The 17,357-nt window shown below is 40.0% G+C and overlaps 1 protein-coding gene across 2 annotated transcripts in view; it reads right to left on the bottom strand.

The window, feature by feature from the left end:
- anapc5 (anaphase promoting complex subunit 5) overlaps positions 1 to 15,905 on the bottom strand; it is a 30,856-nt gene extending 14,951 nt beyond the window's left edge. Inside the window, exons 1-14 of one of the 2 annotated variants that reach the window (XM_070887831.1) lie at positions 15,312 to 15,905; positions 15,134 to 15,213; positions 14,371 to 14,480; positions 13,011 to 13,215; positions 11,498 to 11,587; positions 10,673 to 10,739; positions 9,486 to 9,587; positions 8,605 to 8,795; positions 7,089 to 7,170; positions 6,838 to 6,930; positions 6,149 to 6,330; positions 3,957 to 4,092; positions 2,373 to 2,447; positions 1,606 to 1,727 (exon numbers count right to left, since the gene is read on the bottom strand). In XM_070887831.1, coding sequence (XP_070743932.1) covers positions 1,606 to 1,727; positions 2,373 to 2,447; positions 3,957 to 4,092; positions 6,149 to 6,330; positions 6,838 to 6,930; positions 7,089 to 7,170; positions 8,605 to 8,795; positions 9,486 to 9,587; positions 10,673 to 10,739; positions 11,498 to 11,587; positions 13,011 to 13,215; positions 14,371 to 14,480; positions 15,134 to 15,213; positions 15,312 to 15,524 — 1,748 coding nt within the window. In that variant the 5' untranslated portion in view covers positions 15,525 to 15,905. The remainder of the gene's footprint in view (positions 1 to 1,605; positions 1,728 to 2,372; positions 2,448 to 3,956; positions 4,093 to 6,148; positions 6,331 to 6,837; positions 6,931 to 7,088; positions 7,171 to 8,604; positions 8,796 to 9,485; positions 9,588 to 10,672; positions 10,740 to 11,497; positions 11,588 to 13,010; positions 13,216 to 14,370; positions 14,481 to 15,133; positions 15,214 to 15,311) is intronic. The other variant, XM_070887832.1, reaches the window with a different exon arrangement.
- Positions 15,906 to 17,357: the final 1,452 nt, after the last annotated feature.

The following is a 17,357-nucleotide window of genomic DNA, read 5'->3' as shown; positions in this document are numbered from 1 at the left end:
GTGCTTCTGTTCGCTTTGATTGATAGACTCTGCACACTGATTTACTCGTGTAAAATATTTAGTAGCTCCTACTTAATTATGATTTCAATTAGAAAATCACAAAGCTTTTGAAGTGTAATATTCTACGAATATAAAATTTGATCCAATAAAGGTAATAACGTGACATAAAATGGACAGTGTGATGGATGGAGAAATAGACACACAGGTGACATTACACCCTGAATCAAAAAGGTAACTGTGGGACCAATTCATTGGACCGGAGTGAAGGTAGTCTATCTATTAGCCAACATGCAGACGATATTAAACACCTTGGAAGTATAGTTAAGAGTGAGGAGGATAGTGATAGACTTCAAAAAGAGAGACAGGCTGGTGAAATGGGTGGACAGTGGCAGATGAAATTTATCGCAGAAAAGTGCGAAGTGATACATTTTGGTACAATGAACAAGGCAAGGCAATATAAACTAAAGGGTACAATCCTAAAGGGGGTGCATGAACAGACAGACCTGGGGGTATATGTGCACAAATCGTTGAAAGTGGCAGAGCAGGTTGAGAAAGTGATTAAAAAAAAGCATACGGGATCCTGGGCTTTAGAGTATAAAAGCAAGGAAGTTATGATGAACCTTTATAAAACACTGATTCAGCTTCAACTCAAGTGCCGTGTCCAATTCTGAGCATCGCACTTTAGGAAGGATGTGAAGGCCTTAGAGAGGGTGCAGTAAAGATTTACAAGAGTGATTCCAGGGAGGATGGACTTCAGTTACGTGGATAGACTAGAGAAGCTGGGTTGTTCTCCTTGGAGCAGAGATGGTTGACATAGAGGCATTCAAAATCATGAGGAGTCTATACAGAGTGGATGGAGAGAAACTATTCCCATTGGTGGATGGGTCAAGAACCAGAGGACACAGATTTAAGGTGATTGACAAAAGAAGCAAAGGTGGCACAAGGGAAAACTTTCTTTTTTTTTATAAACACAGCGAGTGGTTAGGATCTGCAATGAACTGCCTGAAAGGGTGGTGGAGGCAGATTCAATTGTAGCTTTCAAAAGGGAATTGGATAAGTATCTGAAGGAAAAAATTTGCAGGGCTACGGGGAAAGGGCGGAGGAGTAGGACTAGCTGAAGTGCTCTTGCTGATAGCCGGCATGGGCTCCTTCTGTGCTGTAACCATTCTATGATTCTACCAACAGCTCAAAAGACAAACCCACGGACATTAATGTTATGGAGCAGTGTTCTTCCAGTGGTACCCAACAGCACAACCTCTCTTCTGTATGCTGACAAAAACAGAGCATATAAAACCCTGTAAATACAATTATTTTCAAAAGTACCCATAAGCTTTTCTAAAAATTTTTTATGGAAGATCATATTATTTAAAAAAGGTTTGTTTCAGAATTCAAAAAACTAATCAAATTAGCAAATTTCAGATCCGAAAAGTTCATCAGATCACTCAATTTACACAAAATTCCATTCTAATTCGAGCTTTTTTAATTCATTTTTTTCAAAAAACTTAAGTTATGTGATCTTTTTGTTAAAAGTAGAATATTGACTTAATGCTGGTGACATCTATGTTGTTTTAAACATTTTTGCTGAGAACTATTTCTTGCACTTACCTATACAGTCCCTCTGGACCATTAAGTGCTGCTATTCCAGGAACTAGGGAGTCAGCTATATGATACTTTCCATCACTCATAGCTCGATTAAACTGTATGTTTTGGTCAAACAGCATCCAGATCTTTTAGGTAGAGAAAAAATATGATTGTAAGTACTGAACTATACAGAGCTGTAGACGAACAACGGCACTGCACAATTTGTGCTTTCTTGATCCCAAGATAGCAATGAATTAGTAACCTACATCACATCAAACTGCTGAAGCCAGTTGGTTCTCCAGTTCACTGTCTACTTCCACTTTGTCCAATAGGAGGTCTGCAGTGATGGCTGAAACAGACGCAGGAGCTTTTTGTGGCCATTGGAAAGCCAAATGATTAATTTTCATGCAGGCCATCGGTTTCCAGATTTTACAGAAACTGTAATTTACATGCCAATTCAGCAGTGAGCAGCTTAAGGATAACACTGTCCATCCTCCTGCACTTAGAGCTCCCTCAATTCATTCAAAGTAAATACACAAAATAACATTATATACAGTTACTGTTGAGGCATCATCCCTTTCTTCCTGATATCCATACAGCAAGAAAACAAAGTAAACACTATTAGAAAAATAATTCTTAATGAACTCAGTGCAGTAAAAATATTGTACACATTTTGAAGAATCTTCTGTTAAATGGCAGTAATTATTTTAAAAAAGAAACACTATCACAGAAAGATTACACATCACTATTATTTTTTCTAACAATAACTGCTGGCAAAATGGTTAGCATACCTTTGCATGCTGGCTGTGGGGAGGAAACCGATCTTTTAGATGTTTCAGGATTTCAGAAGCAGCTGAGTAATAACCCTACAAGTCCAAAGATACACCGCATTTATGTTAACAATCACAATTAAGCATACATCTAACATTCAATTGTTATAGCATTTCTGATGCTTGGGCTCCTTTTAGATATGCGAATCAACTGGGGGGAAAAACAAATTACATTTCCCTTGCTCTAAATTAAATGGAGTTCAATGGCCAATTGCTTATATTTTGACCAAAAATAATCTGCTTTGCCTCAAGATGGAGACTAATCGTTGTGCCTGTAATTGCCTTTTTTTTAAAAACTCAGGTCATATCATTATTATACTCGAATTGGTTTGAAAGGGATTACTAATCTGAGAAATGTGAATGAGCTGAATTGACAGCACGGAGACAAACTTATTAAAGCCATCTCTATCAATGCTCATTCAGCTCCCTCACGTGGTCAGATTTAGTAACTTCTCTTAGCCAAGTAGCACACACAGTACTTATATGAAAAGTTGCTGAACCAAAACAAAAAGTTATTTTAACAATTTTAATGGATATTGAGTTCCTAATAAAAATAGAGATAAAGTTGTTCTAATGCACACATCTGTATCATTCACTTTTTCATTTTGTAAGGCTTTCTAAATTATACATAGACTTATAACATTTCAGATGCTCTAAAAATGCGTAAGAGAGAGGTAGCATAGAGTTCAGGGTCACTCTGCTGAGTTACAAATCTCACCTGCACCTATTGAGGGGCACTGAGAAAGAACAATCAGCAATAGTTTCGTCTCTGGCCAGCCTGCCCCTGTACCATTGGTTAGGCCACCAAAGACCCAGAAAAACACATATTCTGCGGAGGTTATGCCCAATTCTGCATCAGGCTCCTGATTTTGGCAACTGACAGACTTCCGGGGGAATCAGGAGACTGTGCCCAGAAATTGCGTCGTCCCCCCCACAACATCCATTTAACGCCCCAAAAAACAGGCACAACCAGGAACAATTTCCCCCTCCTCGGGTAGTTTACTCTTAAGAAAACTCAGTGACCACAAAATTACTACTTTAACTATGTGACATTATACTGCAATTAGGAAATTGGAATCATGTTAGGAAGATCACATTACTGTTGTAGGAAATATACTTCAAGCAATGTTCTTGTGAACTAGCTAACTGATATGCTCCTTGGTGGCTTGACTTACCCAAGTAACTGAGCAAGACAGACAAGACAGTGAGAGATTTGACCCCTGGTTTGTGCTGTGTAAGCTGATCTCAGCTGCGATGCAGTAGGGGCACTACAATTGACCTCAGTGCATCTTGGGCAAGGTGGAAAAAAGCCAAGTCCCTGGTCGTAATTACTATCCAGTGAACTCTGCTGAAATATGCATCTGAGGACTTCTGATGAAGATAGGCTTGGACTCGACCGCAATGTCCTCTGGTCAACACTCACACATAAATAATGGCCACAGACACCAGATACCCATGGAACTGTATCTCATCGTGGTGGTAATGCCTGCAGCAGAGAAGGGCAGACAAAAAAAGTGGGGGGAAAAAAACACAAAGCTAACTCACCTGTTCTGCATGAAGTTCTGCCAGGTGACACAATACTACAGCCATTGCCTCAGTGTTATTTTGATGGATATCCATGTTTACAGACTCCAGGCTGTGCATGTACAGAAGAAGCTGGGTTTGCTGCAGTGCCATTGTGCTACAATGATGAAAATGAAACGCTAACCATTAGTGCTGTGAATTATTTATTAGAAATCATGACATTGCAAAGTGCTGCAGTACAGAGGGACCTGGGGATCCTTGTGCATGAAACACAAAAAGTTAATATGCAGGTACAGCAAGTAATCAGGAAGGCAAATGGAATGTTGGCCTTTATTGCAAGGGGGAATAAAGTCTTGCTACAACTGTACAGGGTATTAGCAAGGCCATACCTAGAGTACTGCGTACAGTTTGGGTCTCTGTATTTAAGGAAGGATATATTTGCATTGGAGGCTGTTCAGAGAAGGTTCACGAGGTTGATTCTGGAGATGAGTGGGTTGACTTAAGATAGGTTGAGTAGGTTGGGCCTATACACATTGGAGTTCAGAAGAATGAGAGGTGATCTTATCGAAACATCTAAAGATAATGAGAGGGCTTGACAAGGTGGATGCAGAGAGGATATTTCCACTCACAGGGGAAACTAAAACAAGGGTACATAGTCGCAGAATAAGGGGCTGCCCATTTAAAACTGAGATGAGGAGGAATTTCATCTCTCAGAGGGTTGTAAATCTATGGAATTCTCTGCCCCAGAGAGCAATGGAGGCTGGGTCTTTGAATATATTTAAGGCGGAGATAGACAGATTTTTGAGCAATAAGGGAGTAAAGGGTTATGGGGAGCAGGCAGGAAAGTGGAGCTGAGTCCATGATCAGATCAGCCATGATCTTATTGAATGATGGAGCAGGCTCGAGGGGCCAAATGGCCTACGCCTGATCCTATTTAATGGCCCAGAAATCCCGGCCTCTTACGGAGTCGGAAAAGCATTGCAAAAGCTGGTTTTCAGCGTACAATGTGCATGTGCTGAAAACCGGCTTTTCCAATCTATCAAGCTCCAGCTTGACAGATCCTCCGCATCTCGGGAGCGAGGACATTTGCAAGGGCAAGATTACGGTATTTACCCATATCTTGCCCAGCAAATGTCTTGAAAACTCTTGCACCTGATAAAAGCAGGCCCATAGCCTACTTTTACAGGTGCAAGAGTTTTAAAACATACAAAAGCAGTAAAATTTTAAAAACACATTTTATTGTTAAAAATCCACCCCACTACAGTAAGTTTATTTTAAACCACAATTAAAAAAACATTTTTTTTTTTTTTTAAATCAGACATAAATAACTTAAATATGTGGTGTATTTTTTCTATTTTTCTTTAAATTCATTTTTTGGGTGTTTGCGGGGGGTTTCTCACTCATAATAATGAAAACTGCAGACGTGCACGCGCTCCGACACGCAGTGAGTGGAGGCCTCAGGACCGGGATCTCTCGTGGGCAGGTTCAGGTAAGTGCACAGCTTTTTTCCCTATTTCAGTCGCTTGCCCGCGGGAAGCAGCCGACTGGGATTTCTAGACCCTTATGTTCTTATGTAAACTCTTGAAAGTTTTGTCTAGTAGGTAAATCTAACATGTGCCACTGAGGAATATAGAATAATGTAACACCAGAACCAGGTAGCAAACCTGGCACCAACTCTCTTCCGGAACATCACCAAAGGACTCGAAAAGGGGAGGGAAAAGGGAAAAAAGAAATGTTCAGTGATTGATTGTGGAAGGATATGGATGTTGAAAGAGGAAATTACTAGGCTTCTATTGTGACACCCCTTTCTCCTTCCCTGACAAATTAGCTTGCTGATGCTATTTGCCCAGGCTCACCAGAGAAGAATACCCACTTGAATATGGTACTAGAGTATACAGGCTCATTCCTACAACTTCGCAATCTTTGTGTTAGTGATAGAAAGGCACTTAACAGAAGTCAGGTTCTTGCCTAATCTTCTAGGGAAGAAGATTTTTTTTTAAACTGTCACTATGTGTTTTTTCAAACAACCTAGCAGAAAGTAACAGAATTGGACATTGCCCAGATGTAGCTCATCTTTTACCTTTCTTGGTTGTGGAATGATATAAGATATAATGGAAAAATGAATACTCATATTTATCTTATCCTAGGGATCAAAATACCCACAGTATAGCATGCATCAATCAATAAAAAAAAATAAGTATGTTGTTATGTACCTTTGTCCATACATTTTCCAAATTGCAGTTTTCTGTGCAATGCTTACATCAATTAGTTCTGAAAGCCCATGTTTCCAATGCAACATGTCAGAGTCCTTCATGGCATCCATTAACTTGTTTGCTGACCTTCCAGAAAAGGCCCTTTGTTGCACCAATGATTGAATGCCCAGAGAAGCCAGGTACTACAAAAAAGAACTGTTAGTTATTACCACAATGGGAACATGTTTTTTGCTAAGACAACATTTATTGCCATTGCCTAGTTGTCCTGAGGGGTAAAGAGAGCTGGAGTCTCTTGTAGGCCACACCAGACAGGCAGATGCCCTTGCCTAAAGGGCATTATTAGACTAGATGAGTTTTTGCAAACCCACGATTACCAGATTTATTAAACCACAAGGTCTAATGGTAGGATATGAACTCACGACTTCCAGGTTTGCAAGTCCAGTACAAAAAACACTACAAGATCGTAGTGCATCAATATTTTAAATTTAACTTTAGCTTCGTTACTTGAACTGCATATCACAGTAAAGGGCAACAAATATATTTTTCTTAAAAAACATATTTATAATTATAGCTTAAGGTAGATAATTGGTCATGTTATTAACTTTCCTCTTGAACGTGAAAAGTTAAGCATAAATTTTATTAAAATATTGATTAAATAGTATCTAGTTCTACAAAGGAAAATTACTTACAGGTAAGCCAAGCTGCCCAGCCTTTTTCACAGAGTGTTCAACAAGAACTGCATTATCAGATCCTTTCATCTGCTCCAGTATGTAAAGCCAACTCTAGAAATTAAGTGACAATAGGCGTGACTGAACTTATAACTTACAAAAGGTAAGATACCTAAATTCAGCAAAAAAATTTCAGAATTGTTTTTCTTATAGCAATCAGTAGAAATGTAATACTATGGATTGAAAAATGTGGAGACTTCATCCCCCCTTACCAAGCAGTGCTGTAAACAAACATGGTCGCTGGATTCTTGTGCAATACGAATAGCTTCCTGTAAAGCAAACTGGGCCTGCTCACTACAGAAACAAAAGATATAAAAATCAGGCCATCAAAAAGTACATACTACTTAGGGCCACCCTGACCTGCGAGAGGACACCACCGCAATCGGGAGGATATAAAAGCTGGAGCATGCCACTACAACTTCCAGCGCGAGTTGCTCCAAGTGTACGACGACTTCGAGGTGGGCGATTGGATGACGTTACCAAGACCCAGGTCGCCATTTGGAGCGTGGGCAGGAACCAGGTACCAGCAGAGGAGCGGGAAGGTCGGAGCGGATGAGCGGCGAGAGATTGCGGCAGAGGTGCGGCGAATGTTTGAGACGGAGAAGCGGCGAGAGATCGAGGCAGAAATGCGACAAAGGATCGGGACGGAGGAGCGGTGAGAGATCGTGGCTGAGATTCGGCGTGTGATCGTGGCGGAGATGCAGTGAAGGTTTGATGCAGAGGTGCGGTGAGAGATTGTGGCAGAGGTGCGGCGAATGTTTTGTGGCGGAGGAGCGGCAAGAAATTGTGGCGGAGGTACGGCAAGAGATCTGGCAGAGGTCCAGCAAATTAGGGTACGGGGCCCAGAAGAGCAGAGGGCCCAGCCCACACTGCGATATGTGTGCGCACTAGGTTTGTGCAGCAGAGCAGGTCTCCAGTCGTCCTGGTTAACCATTGCCACTGGATAAAGGCCTAGCTCTGTCAAGTCCGTGTGGTGGCTGATGTGCAATGGTCACCACACATCAAAAAAATCCACGCACAGGCATCTTCCACTCCCGGAGTTCAGGACTGGAATATCTGGTCCTTCATTGAAACATCTGCGAACTCATCCCTTTTGTTGTGGAAGCAAGTCATCCTCGTTCGAGGGACCGACTCTGATGATGATGATGACTACTTAATGGCATTAAGTGTACTCTAATGTCCCAATTATATTGGAGAACCACTTCATGAAATAGTTCTCCAGTGTTTAGTTAGCTCCTTATCCTTGTTGAAACTAGCAGTTTCTCGGTTGAAACTAGCAAGTTCAGAGTGCTTTTTAACAGTAGCCATGCCAACTTAATATTTTAAAAATCACTGTTTTGGATTATTGACTGCCAGAAACTTCTGTAATGGCTCGACAAGGGTTATATAGACCATCTTTAGCACAACCACTTTGCTCCTGATTTGGATGTGGCTTGGAGTGCTTCAACCATTCAGCCTGCCTGTTTCTTGGCTACCACTAAGAGGAATATTTAAAGTGAAGGTGAGGTGGTGGTGCTGTTGGAGACGCTGCTGAAAACCACCTACTTTGGTGGTGCTCCCTGCCTCCAATAGCCATGTACTGCTACATACACATTTAATGGTGCCAATCTTTATTAATTTAGAAATATGAAATCTTAGTTTTGCACAGAAATTAAAACATAATTGTGTAGCACTCTAGAACATACACTCAATAACTACAGCCAAAACTGATAGTTGCAAGATACTTACTGGTGGCCAAATCTACAGTTTAGAGCAGCAAGATTGAGAGCTGCATATCGTAAACTTCGTCCAAATCCATCCTCTCCACTGCTTTTGCTGTCGCTGCCAGTAAGAATCAACCGATCAAAATAGTGAAGAAGGCTGTGCATTGCACTGAAGTAGTCTTGTACACGAAGACTATTTAGGTAGCTCAAATAATGCTGAAATCACAAGATAAATATATTAAAACATTATAGTTGTTATTTTAACAAATGTAATATTTTAAAGTATGTGATGAATTGCATGCTAATTTTCCAAGCTATTTTATGAGAATGACTGTACATTTAATTAATTGCTGCACAATTTATCAAGCTCATTTCACATAATCAAGTTGGACCGGATTGGGGGGGGGCGGGGGGTACTGAATTAAAATGTGACAGCCACAGACCAAAATTTCTTTCATCAGTTCAAATTAATGCAACTGCTGGGGGGGGGGGGGGGAGAATGAATCAATGGAATCTGTCCAAATTATCCAAAAATTTATAGTCCTGAAAACAAAGGAATTAGCAACAATTTTTGGAGAGGTAGGAAAAGAAAGCAAATCTATGGCTCACAATGTAAAAACCCAAACTGCTCCAGCAGAGCAGAAATACATTAAATTATCTATACACTATATAGAAAATATTAAAATGTGACAACTACAGCATTTTGAAAATGCATTCACCCACTGCATGTTCCTTCACCAGTACCATTGTGTTACAGCCTTTCAAAAGACGATCCTTTGTCAAAAATGTACCTATTTAAAGCAGCATTAGAGATTGCTGATGTTTTTTTTTTAAACTCGCCCGTAACGGTTCAGTTATCAGAAATAAGAAGCATTTAAATCAGACACTAAGAATTCGAATACTTACAGCTTCTGAAAAATCAGGATTAAATTTGAGTAAGTTATTCAGTTCTTTCTGTAGAGCAGCTGGTGAAAGAGCCTTGTTTTCGTTGTTTTTCAACAATGATGCCTACAAAATTTAAAATCCACATTTATCATTTCCTCCAAGCAAAGCTGATAAACTAACCAATGGTGACAGTCTAGTATTAGCTCATTGTTTTTAATCCACACTGAGCAGGGCTTAATTCTATACTTATACAAGATTATCCCGCTGAAAGAATGACCATCAGCCAGTACTGAACATGAACTTAGATCCTGTATTGATCAAGGATAATCCAAACTGGTCTACTTTTTGTGCTTCAAAGTCAATGTTTAACATTACATGTATACCACACATATGGTTAAATAACCCCTTAGAAAGACAGCAGGTTTCTAGGTTCGTGTTGGATGGGATTCTTGGTTTCACTAGTTAAATACCCACACTAAATATGGAAATTACTATTGCAAGATTACTCTCACGTGACCTACTTATTGAAGATTCCCATATAAAACCCATAATCACACTCCATAAAGGCACTTTCTCCAACCACTACCATCCAACCAACCTATTATGTGAATGTGAGGCAACAGCAAATGAACAGAAGAGTCTGCCTTTTTAAAAACTTAAATTGACTTTTCTACCCATCATCTTTTTGATCTCCTCGAAAAACTAGACTTAGAAACCCCTTACTTATTTTCGATCTTTGTCATTCATCGTGGAGGTGGAAGCAATTTTTTTTTATATAAAGTATTATGGGCAGATCCAGTAACCATTTTTGTCAGAGAATGGAACAGATGCGAACAACGTGGAAGGATTATAACTCTAAGCAGGTCAATCTCTAATAGACTTTTTCCATGTCAAAAAAGAATACTGATCATCAGCCCTGACAGCAGCAGCAAATCTAGGCAAGTAATACTTTACGAGTAAGAGTACGAGTACAAGTAAAAACAGGTAATGGTTCTGTAGTTGTGAACTGATGGCCCCGCTCACAACAGTGAATAGATGCATCATCCAGTGTGGTGCTGAACCACACAGACCAGGAAGGTCCAAGGATTGATCCCTGGCCCATGCCACTTGAGACATATGCAGGACAGCAATTGCACGTAAAAATTTATCATAGCAAGAGAGTCAGCACCTCTTTAAAAAAGAGAGGAACAAAGACAGCCAAACTATACCTGTTGAGCAAGGAAATATTCTGCCTGTTTCTGAGAGAGAGGTCCTCTGTCACTAACTTCATCATCCCTGTCAAATAATAGTGCAGCATCAATAATTCAATTTTAAGAGCTTTTTGTTTGCTACATATTTAACAAAGCCAAGTTGTATTAGTTAATTTACTCCAGCCCCTTCACCAATCCTAGCTGCTGCAGTTCATGTTCATGCACCTCAAGGAAATAATAGGTTGTGAACTACTTCTTTAAAAACCAAAAACATTTCACGATATAGCAACATTAGCGAGATAACTGAAAGGTGTGGTGGGGGGGGATTGAAAATGTAATCCCCATATTCCTTTTCATCAGAATATGTGACCGAACAACAAAATTACAAATTGCAAGTTCATAGAAAAGTCAGTTGTTTAACTGCCATCAGATTTGCATTGATGCAATGTCGATGATTCAACAAAACAGATAAGTTTACAGATACTGAATAATCAAAATTTGAGATAACATTCTTGTCTCCTAACAAAAATACTTTTTTCCTGCTCACATCAACTGCTATTTATTTGCATAAACATGATATTTTTAAATGGTAATACAAAGTTAAAGAGCCAAGAGCAATGAAGATCCAGGAGTCAGGGTAGGTAAATCTACAGGATCAGGGCAGGTGAGGTAACTGGTCCAAGAAACAGCCGAAGGGCAGAAAGGAACACAAGATCAGGAGCAGCAGCAGGAGCTCGAGAAGAGAGTCTCACAGCGAAGTGTGAAGGAATGCTGAAGGATGAATGCAGCAAGAGCAGTCACCAGACACCCAAGAAGTTTCCCTCCTTGCTGGGCTGCACTCACAATTTGGGGGAGTGACCTGCGGCAGCTCCATTACCAACAGAAAGGGTTACGAGTTCAGACTGGTGTGAGGGATACTGGATCTGTCCAACCCTGGAAAATACAATTCTTTTTATGTGATGTGTGTGTTTTTAACCAGGCTAATTACCATGAGCAGCTTTGCACATTAGACCAACCTGGGATTGTTACCAAGTACATTTATTCAGAAAATTTTTTTAAATTGTTATAAAAACTAACAGTTTCCTACACCCATTAAGTTGAAACAAATTGAACTGAAAGAACAACAGACAAGTCCTGATGGAGTGTCACATTCAAACTGTGAATGTAGCTAAAAACAGAACTCAGAATGCACTGAATGTTTGGGATTCACTCATATTATGCCAATTAATGTAATTTGATTGTTGCCGATCAATAGCCACAATAATAAACTTGGTATTGATAATCTTGGGTCACTCGTGTTTTACTAAAAATAGGCAGAGGCAAGGAGCTCTTCAGGGGAACAAAGAACACACTTTAGTCTACAGTAAAAATGTTTCCCAGCAGTCTTTACATTAATTGTGTCACTTCTTCATTGTAAATTGCTTATTCGGAAGGTCATTGGTTGCTAAACAGAGGAATTACAGTCAACAAAATCTCATACAAAGATTTACAAAGCAAACACACAAAATGCAACACACACAAGCCAGATGTTCTGGGATAGCTTAGTCAGCTAGTCTGCATGATGCAGATATTTGATTAAAAACAAATTCTAGAAATGCAACAAACTCTTTAAAAAATGTGTGCCAAGTAGAAATGATCCAAATCACTGAAATATGCAACCCACAATCTCAGCACAAGTTACAAAGATCTGCAATCAGCACAAGTGGAGCCTATCACCCTGCTAAAATGCATCAGTGAGAAATGTGGTGCTTATGGGGCACAGATTACAGTGTTTGATCAATATTTTGATTTTAAAAAAAAGAGAGCATGTGCAGAGTGATTTTAATCAAATACTGTACAGTCTAAATTTAAAAGAAAAAAGATCCTAAAGCTTTATTTTATTTTTATGGTCCTACAGAAGATTGCCTTTTTAGGTATCCAAATTCATTGGCAGCAGGTGAAAAAACAGCAGCTCCATTTCAAATACGGTTTCATACTTGGTCCCTTCATGGATGTCAATCAGGAAGCATCTGAGCCAAGAAGGTTGTGTCATGAACAAGTGTTGCTATATAACAAGCTGCTGTTGAATCTTTCTGGCTCAAATACTTGACCAGCATCCAGGACTGAAAGAAGACCAGTCAGCAAGATTTCCAATGGATCCACTTGAGAATGGCCTTGTAACCAACATCAATTGAGCAGTTCCCCAAGATTGTAGAGAATTGAAATGGTGTTTACAGGATTAGAAAGTACATTTCAAAAATATTCTAACCAAGTTGGAACATTTGACAGAAATGCTTCTCAGTGAAAGTAGTTTTTCCGCCTATATTTTTAATCTCCTTTAAGCAATTAGTAAATATTACTATCTGATGAATCTTACCGTAATGGAAATTCTAGTTCCTCTTTTTCCATCTTTCCTTCTAGATCTAAAGAGGTTAATTCCATATCTGTATCTTCTCTTTCTGCAGTTCTTGAAGACATCTTTTCATAGCTTTGGTAATATTGCTGTAAAGCTGTGTAAAGCTTATAAACCTGACTGAAGGACAGTTTGTTGTAAGCCAAGATCATGTGCCGCAAGAACAGACCTGCAGGAACATTAAGAATTAGTTACCCACTGACTTCAATCCATTTTCAAATTGTTGTCCTAGACACAACAAGCCAATTAGTACAGAATATAAATCAGTAAAACTATTCATTCTAAATTAAGTTTTGTTAGCAATTTACAATCTGGGAGCGAGCTTTGGTTCAGTGGAGGCATTCCCACCTCCAAATTGGAAGGTTATGTGTGTTCAAGCCCCAATCTAGCCAGCCCCAGCAAACAGAGATGAGCATTCCAGTGTCCAAATACTGGGTTGACAGTTAGCGGGGTACTCTCATCTCATGAGAGCAGAGTGGCCAATCCCATTGTAGCCCTGGCAAGCAGGGGACCAGAGCTCCAGCCTCTCATTCCTGGATTCAGCAGGGTACATTCAGTGGGATACTGAGCCATTTTTCCCAAGGTACAGAGTTGAGGGTCAGGTTATCAACCTGTTCACGTTAATAAAAAAAGAGAATGTGTTACAATCTAGAGCACAAAGAAATAGATTGCCTCATGTGCTGCTAAGCACGGAAAAGAAGCAGCAGTTTTCCTGCTGAATAACTGCCATTATTTTCTTGGATGACAAATAAAATGTTAAATGACTGTGAATCAATAATTTGCTCTTTTTCCACTTCAAACAATCATTTGCTCTTTTTCCACTTTAAAATCCCCAACAAGGACCTCAGTGACGTACCTTAAGGGTAGAGCCCATGGGGTAAATTATAAAACATGAAAAGTAAATACATGATGGCATTGTGCAAATAAAATGTCCACACCCAATATCTATGGCAATGTTCCAAATATAATTTCTTCTATTTGTGAATCAATTATCTGCCAGTACACACACAGTGCAGAGAAAACTGAGGAACCACGGTAGCACGTGATTCAAATCAGTGGAGAAATTTTGACCGTGTGTAGCAGCTGGACAGATGAGTGGAGTTGCTTGAAACCAATAGTTCTGATAATACATCAGCTGTTCCAGCAATGGTTAATCTTGCCTGAAGAAGCACAACAAACTGCTGGGAACTCCCAAAGGGATTCTTCCCATAATGGCAGATATTTGGAATAAAATATCAATAACCTAAAGTTACATGAAAGCTATTTCCAGCTATAAATTACACAATCAAAAATAATACATGGCCAAATATTTAAAAAGTCATACCTATGACACTAGTCTTGTGAACTGCTGGTTCTGTCCCACTGAAAACATTCTGCAGGGAATAGAAGAAGTTTTCCATATCTTTCAACTCCCCTTCAGCCATCAACTTCACTCTAAAAAGATAAATTGCAAATTTGTATTATTTAAATGTATTTTTCAGTAGAGAAAGAAACTAAACAAATATGTCTTCTTTGTTAAAAATAAACAAATCTCCATTTATTTCAATGCTTCCGTAGTGATTTTAAAAATGAGTAATGGAATTTTCCTTCCTATAAGAACATAAGAGATAAGAACATAAGAGATAGGAGCAGGAGTAGGCCATTTGGCCCCTCGAGCCTGGTCTCCCATTTAATAAGATTATGGCTGATCTGATCATGGGCATATATCTCTTCATAGAGCACATTGTCCTGCTCCTTATTCTAATCTGGAGTCTGCAGCATATCCCTAATGTGAATTTAGATTTTTTTTGTATTTGAGCTATTAAGCCAGAATAGTTTGTTTTGTAGCCTGACCTCCCCACAGGATCAACTTCATTTACCTCCACATCCTCCTGACATATAGGGCCCAACCACCATCTTTTCTGCCCTCACTATTTTCTGAACACACTACCCTTGAACAGTAAACTCATTTCCATCCTCTGGATTTAGCCACATTTCTGTAATTCCGACTATATCATTGCTCACTATTGTTATAACATCCTGCAGTTCTTGCATCTTGTTTTAATAATTCTAGCATTTGTGCATATACACATTATAGATTCACTTACCTTGTACTGACAGCACTTGCTAGTTTAGGGCAGCATTCTCCAATAGTCTTAAGCAATTGATCTAATGTCATATCTGGACCCTGTAACAAAGTATTAAGATATGTATATAATTTAATAAGTGAAACAGAAGGTACGTCAACAAACTTCAAACAAATGCATCACCAGGAAGTATTCTCACCTGCAGCAATGGTAAATTCAATTTGTTCATGTGGAGACGTCTGGTTTCAACTTCTGGCGTCCCTTGTCCTTTACAAGTAGCCATTTCGTGCAACAAAACCAGGATTGAGATTTTGTGAGGGGTAACCCAGTCTTTGATGCCAAAAATATTTGCATGAACCACGCCATTGGCCATCATAGGATTAAAAAACATACTCTCGTGAACGCTGGCCATGATAAGAAGTTAAGTGGTAGAATTAAAGACCAGAGCGAGGATTTCGATTTAAGAAAAGCAACTAAACCCAAGTGAAGTTTCCCAATGTGCTCAAACACACACAGTGCACAGCACAGAGATCACAATCACACTAGGCCTTATGGAAAGGATGTTGGATGTACCAGGGCTTCCATTTGTTGAAGACATTTCTCTGTTCATTCCTGCTGCCAGGCATCAGCATAAGCCAGATACAAAACACATTTTCCCCGAGGCTTATCTTGTAAGTTGCAAATTCGCCAAATGCGGACAAATCTGCCGCGCCACACAACGACCGCCGGCGTCAGGCTCGCCAATCGATGTATGAGCGAGCCATCCGCTCGATGCGTTCGGTGAGCTGTTTGCAGGGCTGTTGGGTCTGAGAGTCAGGACTGAGACTAAGCAAGGGAGACTGAGAAAGATTATTAACCCATTTAAACACATAGGGAGCTGTTAATTTGTCAAAATGTGGTACGTTGTATCAAATAAAACAAAGATCACTGAGACATTATGGGAAAAAATGTCCAGAAAAATGTTTATTTTTCAATCTTGCCTCCACCTATCATGAGTTGACTGACTTTTAGGGATTCTTTTCTTTTACTCAAATTTATGAAGAGCTCGTTTTTCTGTATGTGCATGGTGCCCATGGAGCCTTCAGGTGACTCACATGTGACTGCTCTCTTGTACTGCCTCATGAAGCACTCAGGTCTGGACCCTGCAGCTCTTGTGTTAGCTGTGGCTCAGTTGGTAGCAATCTCGCTTCTGAGTTGGGTTCATAGTCCCACTCCAGAGACTTCAGCACAAAAATCTAGACACTCCAGTGCAGTACTGAGGGAATGCACTGGCAGAGTTGCTGCCTTTCGAATGAGATATTAAACCGAGGCCCCGTCTGCTCTCTCAAGTGGACATAAAAGATACCATGGCACTATTTCGAAGAAGAGCAGGGGAGTTATCCCTCAAACAACATAGCTAAAAAAACAAATTAACTGGTCATTATCGCATAGCTGTTTGTGGGACATTGCTGTGTGCAAGTTGGCTGCTGCGTATCATATATTGCAACAGTGAGTACACTTCAAAAAGTACTTCATTGGCTGTAAAGTACTTTGGGACATCCTGAGATCATGAAAGGCACAATATAAGTGCAAGTCTTTCTTGTTAGTTTAATTAGTAGTGTTAATAAAACGTGGATACTCAACAACCACATACTTTTTAAAGTAGTATCTGCAGATAGTGGCAGCAATGGTAGTGAATGTTTGAAACATCTTTCACTTATGGAGGACAGATCAACGGCCTGCACGACTGAAAAAACAGTTACTTGACAACGAATGCATGCTGAAGATGGCGGCAGGGTATGCTCTACCACCACCTCTGGCTCTCGGCATCCACGACGTGAATGATTCAGAAAAGTGGAAGAGATTTGAGCAAGCCTGGAAAAGCTATGTCCTTGGGACAAAACTCGACCAGGAGACAGAACTAGTGCCGGTAGCGACACTTCTCACAGTAATCAGGGAAGAAGTGCGTGACGTCTATTCCACGTGATTGGACTGGGCTGAAACCGTAGACGGAGAAAAGATACTGCCGGTGTTAACGAAGTTTTCGCAGCACTACCAACTGTAGTGTATGTAGGCACCTTTAGTATGACTCCACGATACTTAAACTGTGTAGACCTGTAGTCCTTTATTTGCGGCTCCTGAGTGACGACAATAAGCTGTGAGTTCCCTTTTATACTGGGTTACCTGCCGTATGCAGGCAACCCCTAGGTCTCCAGCAGCAGCACTCTCTGGTGTACCGGTAAGGTGTGTACAGTATAAGGGTACA

Source organism: Pristiophorus japonicus, chromosome 8 (genome assembly GCF_044704955.1).
Source record: "Pristiophorus japonicus isolate sPriJap1 chromosome 8, sPriJap1.hap1, whole genome shotgun sequence".
Classification (NCBI taxonomy): Eukaryota; Metazoa; Chordata; class Chondrichthyes; family Pristiophoridae; genus Pristiophorus; species Pristiophorus japonicus.
Note: the sequence above shows the minus strand (reverse complement) of the source record. Positions and strands in the feature narration are given on the sequence as shown.